The following is a 9,063-nucleotide window of genomic DNA, read 5'->3' as shown; positions in this document are numbered from 1 at the left end:
ACATTACAATTTATATTTAGTCAACGTCAGTTCATTTTTACTCACTCTGACTCCAGTAACCCAATAATTGCTTACAACCCTGACTCCACAGCCCTGGATGTGAGAGCAAAATGCAAAGAAAGAATTTAGTGCATTAGGGACAGTCAAGTCGCCTTAAATATGGGAACTAAACTCATTTGACCCCAGCTTGTAACAAAATCCACAACGAACAGTAATATCCACTAGCTCTCTCTCAGCATGAATGGCTCAGATGCAATACTAATGTTAAGATTTGATTCTCAACGGAAAGCCTTCTCTGAAATACTGTCTGAAGAAACAATTCAATCATCACTTTAATAAGGATAGTAAAACACAAAGGAAAGCAGCTCGTCACCTACAGAAAAACTGGTTACCATAGTACTCTCCAAGAATCCTAGGGTAAGCATGACAGGCAAAATGTACAGAGCTTGGTATTTTATAATCAACTCTCGAGTGCCTACATTAGTGCAGTGGTTCTATTTTTATCAAATGATTAGTGAAGCGATATATGCAGATGAAGCTTAATAAAATCCACTCAAAAGCAGTATGAAAGCCTGTTTATGCAATTAAGAAAAATCATATTTTAATTATGTCTTGAATTTGTAAACAAACAATTGACAAAATTGAGAGAAGATATTTTTATTATATTTTAAACGTATACTGTACAGGAATTGAGCTTCGGAAAGATGAAGTATCTTGCATTTTGCCACATCCTATTTTCAAGTACTGGAATTCTGAACCTATCTTGAAAAGTACAGGAGCTAAACCTGTAGAAAACTATAAAGAAAAAAATGAAATAGTTATAATCAAATTAGATCTGAATCACAGCACAATGTAAATGTGAATGACAAGCTTACTTGTTGTGATGGAGCTCATTTGCCAGTTGGTCTTGCACTTACAAATACTCCAGCCTCCCTCATTGCTTCAAACTCCTTTGCAGCATCATATTTCTTATAGAATTCAGCATATGCCCTTTTCCTTGGTTCTGCTACAGCAAACTAAATGTGAAATTAAACAAATTATAAAAGTATCAATTCATTGTAGGTAAGCAATATTATTCATCAGAACAAATGTTGTTAGCCACCACTCATTCATACATTAAGTGGTTTTAGCAATATGATTAATAATTATGACATTACTGCTATTTAGCAACATCCATCTTCCTTGAGAAAGCACTTCAGAAATTCAGACTCAAACCCAATAAATAAATCGAGGTTCAAATATTTGATTGAATACTTTTTTTTTATATAATTCTAACATATTCATATTTTATTTACAATTCTGGGAGCAAATTTTACCTTGCCAAATGAAGTAAATAACATTGGAAAGGAGACCACAAGACTATTAAGGTGCTGTATTCGCAATAATTTAGTTATTGTTCCCCCGTCACAGATGCATTTTTTATATATATATATATATATATATATATATATATATATAGCTTTTACTAACTGGATGAATTTAGTATAAAATACTTTATATACCTAATACCTTTGTGCAAAGGACATGTAAAGTCTCTGATGACTATGACAAGCAACTCTTGAAAATGCACCTTGTTACCAAAGATACCACAGCTTTCAAACTTTTTATGTTCTTCTGGATATCTACAGTACAGCTGTCCTAACCTAGTATTATGGTTTTTTGTTCACCAAATTTTAAAATAATTTTATACAATAAGCTTTCCATAAACATCTATCTTGCAAAATAGTGCAGTGGTTAACACTGCTGTCTCATGGTATGTTTGAATCACAGCTTGGTCAATGTCTGCATGCAGTTTGCACAATCTACTTGTGTCAAAACAAGTCTTTGTTTCAGCACTCTGGTATTCCTCCCACATCATAAAGATATGCATGTCAGTTAAACTGCAATTCTAAAATTAACACTTGGAGAAGTATGCAAGTGTGGAAAAGAGAGACATCCCTCGATGAATTGGCGCAGGCATAGTTCCTGAAATACAACCAGTGCTACCAGGATATATTTCATCCACATTACCCTGCATGAAGCAAAACTGAAAATGATGTTATAAAATACTGGTGCTATGTGTGTGCCAAAACAGAATTTGAAAGATATTACAAGTAGTGGACATATTTATAACCCTCACAAGCAGGAACCTTGTCCTCAACTATTTTTAATTTATGTTGGAACCACGCCATTTTCAAAAACTGAAAATATGAGGAATTTTCAAAATAACCCATAGCAGAGTTCTGGAGGGTGCATGGGAGTTTGTAAAACCAGCCTACATGTGTTTTGTGGACTTGGAAAAGGCATTCGACCGTGTCCCTCGGGGAATCCTGTGGGGGGTGCTCCGGGAGTATGGGGTACCGGACCCCCCTGAAAGGGCTGTTCGGTCCCTGTACAACCGGTGTCAGAGCTTGGTCCGCATTGCCAGCAGTAAGTCGAACCAGTTTCCAGGCTGCCCTTTGTCACCGATTCTGTTCATAACTTTTATGGACAGAATTTCTAGGCGCAGCCAGGGTGTTGAGGGGGGTCCGGTTTGGTGGACTCAGGATTGGGTCACTGCTTTTTGCAGATGATATTGTCCTGTTTGCTTCATCGGGACGTGATCTTCAGCTCCCTCTGGATCGGTTCACAGCCGAGTGTGAAGCGGCTGGGATGGGAATCAGCACCTCCAAATCCAAGACCATGGTCCTCAGCCGGAAAAGGGTGGAGTGCCCTCTCAGGGTTGGGAGCAAGATCCTGCCTCAAGTGGAGGAGTTCAAGTATCTCAGGGTCTTGTTCACAACTGAGGGAAGAATGGAGCGTGAGATCGACAGGCGGATCGGTGCGGCATCCGCAGTGATGCAGGCTCTGCATCGATCTGTCGTGGTGAAAAAGGAGCTCAGCCGTAAGGCGAAGCTCTCAATTTACCAGTCGATCTATGTTCGTACCCTCACCTATGGTCATGAGCTATGGGTTGTGACCAAAAGAACGAGATCGCGAATACAAGCGGCTGAAATGAGTTTCCTCCGCAGGGTGTCTGGGCTCTCCCTTAAAGATAGGGTGAGAAGCTCAGTCATCCGGGAGGGGCTCAGAGTAGAGCCGCTGCTCCTCCGCATCGAAAGGAGTCAGATGAGGTGGCTCAGGCATCTGATCAGGATGCCTCCTGGACGCCTCCCTGGTGAAGTGTTCCGGGCACGTCCAACCGGGACGAGGCCCCGGGGAAGACCCAGGACACGCTGGAGGGACTATGTCTCTCAGCTGGCCTGGGAATGCCTCGGGATTCTCCCGGAAGAGCTAGAAGAAGTGGCCGGGGAGAGGGAAGTCTGGGTATCTCTGCTCAAGCTGCTGCCCACGAGACCTGACCTCGGATAAGCGGAAGAGGATGGGTGGACCCTGTCATTTATGTTAAGTTGAAAATCTATATTTTATTTAACAAATGACAAAAACTTCCTTCCCAAGATAACTTTGTGATGTAAGGTTTAGTTCTGAACAGAGCATGTTTTTGTTGCATTTAGCATGTCAATTATTGGCCAATTCTGAACTACCTGTCAAAGGTAAATTTATAAATCTCTGGAAATTCTCCAGTTAGCCATCACATTAAAATTTTACTGATAACAGTAGTACAACTATGGTTGTAACTGGCTTGAATTATGAGGAATTCCCTTATATCAAGTCATCCATCAATTTTATTACACACTTCTCAAAGGTCCCACATTTATAAATCTGTCAAATGTCCTACTATTGAACATTTACCTTATGAAAAACTTCTTTAAAAATGTCCTCACAACATAAATGAGGGTGCCGAGATGTTCTGCATACATTACTCAACAATTCTTTGGCTTTGATTTACACAAATGGCAATAGGGAAAGTTCCTAATTATTACTGTAGCCTAGGTCTCAACCGGAGAAATACCCAGGCTGACCTACAAGGGATTTTTGACACAGCTTTGATTGTACATTCATTTAAACTTAGAATTTGCCTATAAATTCCTGAGGGTGTAAAATATGCTTCTAATTAGGCAGCCCTCTACTGAAATTAACTCAGCAATGACAGCTTTTCTTTTTAAGTGTGCCAAATTGCAAGTAAAAGTACTACTTGCCAGTACTGCTGCACAATTGATTATACCCCGTACCTTAAGTTTGAGCCTGATTTCTTACGATTTACTTTTTGAACCGAAACGTCGGTCAATGTCACATGGCGACTCACCTATCTTAATTAGAGCCTGCCTACATATCAATTGGACACACTCATAACCTAAGATGCTGGACAGCATTTAAACAAGTTTGCTAAAATTCCTCAAAATGATCTTTTTACCTTGACCAAACACATGTATTTAATATGCAACCAAAAAAATGAAATAAAACATTAACAAATCATACATCATCCCAATGCACACATAGCAACCTGTAAAACAAATACAATTATTCATTTTACTGTACTGCCTTCTAGTTGAAATTCAGAGCATGTCTCATTTTAAAACAAATCAACCAAAGTGGCCCTGTTACATGTCCATCTAGCAATATAACCCCAGCTTACCTTGAAGGTGGCTGCAATGCCGATTGCAAGTGAGAAGGCAGCTATTAAATGGAACCGCAGGCGTTTTGCGAGCATGCCTCGCATTACAGGCTTTGCCAGTGCTCCAGACATTTTAAGTTTCCTGTGAGGAACAAAATATAAAAATGACACAAACAGCATGAAACCAGTTATAAAGTTAAAAATATACTTTTTAATAAAATGATTAAAAACAGCAGCCCAAACAAAGGATGTTTTTAACAATAGGATGTGATGATTAAAGGTTGCATAGCTACTTATACACATGTTCTGCCAGTGGAACACTGCCATATTTCAAAGTTGTTTGTGTATGTTAAAATGAACCTATACGGTAATCAAAACTATTTTTTTTATATATTAATAAATATATACACACATACATACATACACACACATGCTCATGCATGTCTTCTTTCAAATAAATCTTAAGATTCCAGGTTGTTTGTTCTCTTTGATTAGTTAAATATGTGATTTAGATAGATATTTTATTAATCCCAAGGGGAAATTCACATACTCCAGCAGCAGAACAATATTAAAGAGTGATAACAATGCCGGTATACAGACAGACAATAACTTTGTAGAATTTTAACGTTTACCCCCACGGGGTGGAATTGAAGAGTCACGTAGTGTGGGGAAGGAACGATCCTCAGTCTGTCAGTGGAGCAGGACATTGACAGCAGTCTGTCGCTGAAGCTGCGCCTCTGTCTGGAGATGACACTGTTTAGTGGATGCATGGATTCTCCATGATTGACAGGAGCCTGCTCAGCGCCCGTAACTCTGCCATGGATGTCAAACTGTCCAGCTCCGTGCCTACAATAGAGCCTGACTTCCTCACCAGTTTGTCCAGGCATGAGGCGTCCTTTATGCTGCCTCCCCAGCACACCACCACGTAGAAGAGGGCACTCGCCACAACCGTCTGGTAGAACATCTGCAGCATCTTATTGCAGATGTTGAAGGATGCCAGCCTTCTAAGGAAGTATAGTCGGCTCTGTCCTTTCTTACACAGAACATCAGTATCGGTATATGTGTACATGCCAAAGATCCCATCTACATCAACTTTCATTAAGTAAAAGAATCATTAACATTTGATAGCTAAGGTTCACAACATTCCAATAATGCTTAGTTGTCTATGATTTGTGATTCATATTATATATCACAGCTGTGTGTAAAAGGTAGGAAATAAATTGTGTGTGTGACAGCTTATCTTTATGCACCATTAAACACAAAGCTTCTGTGAGAATGCCTAGGTATTGATTGGTTGATGTGCAATAAGACAGATTTGATGTCTGTACTAGGGAAATGTCTTCTTTATAATAAGAATAAAACATACTGTTGAGGAAATCCTATATAAATGTACTGAATGATACTGAAATGGAATAGAGTACCGGCAACATTCCTGCTTGGAGTTGCACATGGGGACAAATGCCACTGAATCACGGCGTGCAAACTTTCATGGGGGACCACTCTTCAATCAAATGTACTTGTTTTGCGCAGAGCCACCACAATTTGCAGTTTCAGGTGGAGACCCTCCCCAATTCCCCAATTGATCAAATGTAACTGTTCCACTCCACTGTTGGAAGTATGCCAGTTTTCAACTTTCACGCTAAAAATGTGTTGTTTAGGTTGACTGAACACTCTAGATTGGACCCTGCTTGAATGGTTCACGAGTTTGTATTTGTGTAACTAGCTTTGGTGCCCTGTCCAGGGTTGTTTCCTGTGCCGCGCCCAAGGCTGCCAGGACAGGGATTGCCCTCAGCACTACAAGAAGCGGTTATGAAAATGTATGTACTTGGTTTATTCCAAATGTGAAATACAAAGAGCAACAACAAAAGAAAATAAATACACATGAAACCCTTGTGGAGTAACTGCAATAGAAGACAGGAGAAGATGTGTGAACTGCAGAACAAAAACCCCAAGCTCTTGTACAAAATGTAAGTCTAGGACTGGCATGAAAAATAATGTTGAAAGTAAAGATTTGAAAGAGTACATAATTACAATTGTTGACTCAGAGTGATACAGGTTTTTTTTTTTTTCTAAAACAATAACACTACATCTGCAATACTTGTCTTGAGATTTTTAGATTTACGATGACTAAATGTTTTCCAGAATGACATACAGAAGGTTTTTATGGGATATGACATCTAAACTTGGTATAATAATATTGGACAGCTTGGGGCTCCAAAGAAAATTGATTCCAGGGTTACTCATCATAAAAGGTCATGATCGTGTACTGTAAAATCCAGGTTTTTGTAGAGAAATTCCTAAAGCAACGGTGTTTTATTTAGCTGATATTGGTATGAAAAACGTTTTTATTCATATAAAGACTTGAAAATTTGGAGCTTTATGCTCACTGCTCTTTAGCCCTTTGCAGGTCCTTTACATAAGCAGAATAATAGCCGTTCACTTTAGGGTATGTAATTTGGACACAATAATGCCAAAAACCCCTCTGTGGTAGGTAAGCAGCATCGGTGCTGGAGGGCCACAGTGGCTGCAGGTTTTTGTTTTAGCCCAAATTGCTTAATGACAAGTCTGTTACTGCTGATAAAGTACTTATTGCTCAAGTGACATTTTTCTGCTTCATTTTAGTTGTCTCGCCTATTAAGACGTTGAACCCTTAATTGCTTATTTTAGTCTAAACCAGCTGCATTCACTGCTTTTATTGCTCTTTATTAGCAATAAGATGCAAATGACAAATGGAAACAGCAGTTCTCCATCTAGCTTATTTCCATTTAGATCTGTGTGTGTTCATTGTGCACTAATCACTTTAACAAAATATTTGTAAGGATGCTGAAGAGGAAAAAGTGAAGGACTGAAAGTGACTCGTTCATTTTAGGCTTCAGATAATTTTTGAAGATACCCCAACCCTTGAAACCGCAGAGTCAAAACACTAACAAGCCATGAAGTTAAATTGGATATCTAATTGGTAAGGATTATTTTCTAATTAAGCAACTGGGTTGGAACGAAAACCTGTAGCCACTGCGGCCCTCCAGGACAGATTTTGCTCACCCCGGCCTTAGGGTATATCGAGTTAAATGTTGAAAACGTATTTCTGTTAACTGTGGATATAAAGTATTACAATATCATTACTTCCCTATGCAAATACGACGTATTATATATTTGTTAACATTTAAAAGGTCTTTCTATCAGTTATCACATTTTATCATTATTCAGTATTTAGTGGTTTGATTCCCAGCCCAATCACCCTCGGGGTGGACTTTCAAGGACGCTTGTGATGCGAGTACTCGGTGTTTGTTTTTTAATAAACGTGTAAATGTGATGTGGAAAACGGGTGAAAATTACAAATAATCAAGATTTTATACACAATGATCAGCCTATTTATTTTTGTCTTTGAATACCCTAAATATTTTACATTACAAATGTGTGCATGTAAACCAAAGCACGGCTATTAAGTAATGGAACATTTTGTAATATTTCTAAAAAGGTTCTATCAAGTTATATAAAAAAGAACACTATTTCTTCATTTTGATATAATACACTCTGCAGATTATTATTACGACTTCTACATTATGAAAACAGATCATTCCGTGATTAGAATGCCTTATTAGACTGCTGTCACCCAGACAAGGCCGAATTTAACAAAATAAAAATAAAAACTTTCCGTAGATATGTTACTGTTAACAACGGAAAGTGTATTTGAGTTTCTAATGCAATAGAGCCAACATATTTTAAATAACACACAATAGTAGTCTAACAAATGTCGTTTTATTTAATAACTTACCCACAATCAAACGACCTTCACCAGAACACAACCACACAAGAGATGAACGAATCTGAGACAGGAACTACGGCAGCTGACGAGGTACAAAGTAAAGGACGAAGTGATGTATGGTAGCCGCACTAGGACAGGCTGCGCCAGCCGATTTATAAACGGAAGAAGTAGGGAACAAAACCCCCAACAGAACATTAATCCACGTAAATGAATGGTTGTATCAAAAGGGTATTAATTGGTGTATGTAATGAAGGTAAAAACAAAAAATATAGGACTCTATTGCCGAAAACAGCAAGAGAGTCCAGAATTGCGTGTGAATGAATTAATACACACAGCATCTTGTTACTACTGGCAGCACGTAATTCGGCGCAAGTGTTTATTTAATGTAACTTCATTTGTAACACTCAGTTGTATAAATGACAGTTCACACTTTGGATGGAATGGTAGAACGGTGTTCACCAGTGTCCTGGATTCAAAGCCCACACCCTTTCACTTCTGGGAGGATTGGCGATTACAAATTGTCCCGGTGTAGGAGTGCGAGAGAGGCACACTGTCCACATTTGCTTCATACCCGTGCACCTCCGAGAGGCTATGCATATCAAAATGATAGAACAGTGTTTTCAAAAGACAAATATAAAAAACATGTTTTCTAAATGCAATTGGCCTATGTATTCCATACCTAATTTTCAAAATAAAAGCATCTATCAATCAATCAATCTATCCACTCTCAATTCTTCTTCCCGCTTTCGCAGGTTATCCGCATTTGCTCAGAAGCACAACTCTGCCCAGGAGGAAGGGCTTACGAATTCGGAGCCCTCTGTAC

At 38.8% G+C, this 9,063-nt stretch overlaps 1 protein-coding gene across 1 annotated transcript; it reads right to left on the bottom strand.

Annotated features, from left to right (window-relative positions):
- Nucleotides 1–641: 641 nt before the first annotated feature.
- Nucleotides 642–8,403, bottom strand: LOC114659506 (cytochrome c oxidase subunit 6C). The gene is made up of 4 exons (XM_028812036.2): nucleotides 8,250–8,403; nucleotides 4,496–4,616; nucleotides 876–1,016; nucleotides 642–795 (listed from the first exon to the last, which is right to left on the bottom strand). Exons 2-3 carry the CDS (start codon nucleotides 4,604–4,606, stop codon nucleotides 891–893), a joined length of 237 nt encoding a protein of 78 aa, XP_028667869.1. The 5' UTR covers nucleotides 4,607–4,616; nucleotides 8,250–8,403; the 3' UTR covers nucleotides 642–795; nucleotides 876–890.
- Nucleotides 8,404–9,063: the final 660 nt, after the last annotated feature.

Source organism: Erpetoichthys calabaricus, chromosome 10, assembly GCF_900747795.2.
Source record: "Erpetoichthys calabaricus chromosome 10, fErpCal1.3, whole genome shotgun sequence".
NCBI lineage: Eukaryota > Metazoa > Chordata > Cladistia > Polypteriformes > Polypteridae > Erpetoichthys > Erpetoichthys calabaricus.
This window is presented reverse-complemented; position numbering and strand designations above follow the sequence as displayed.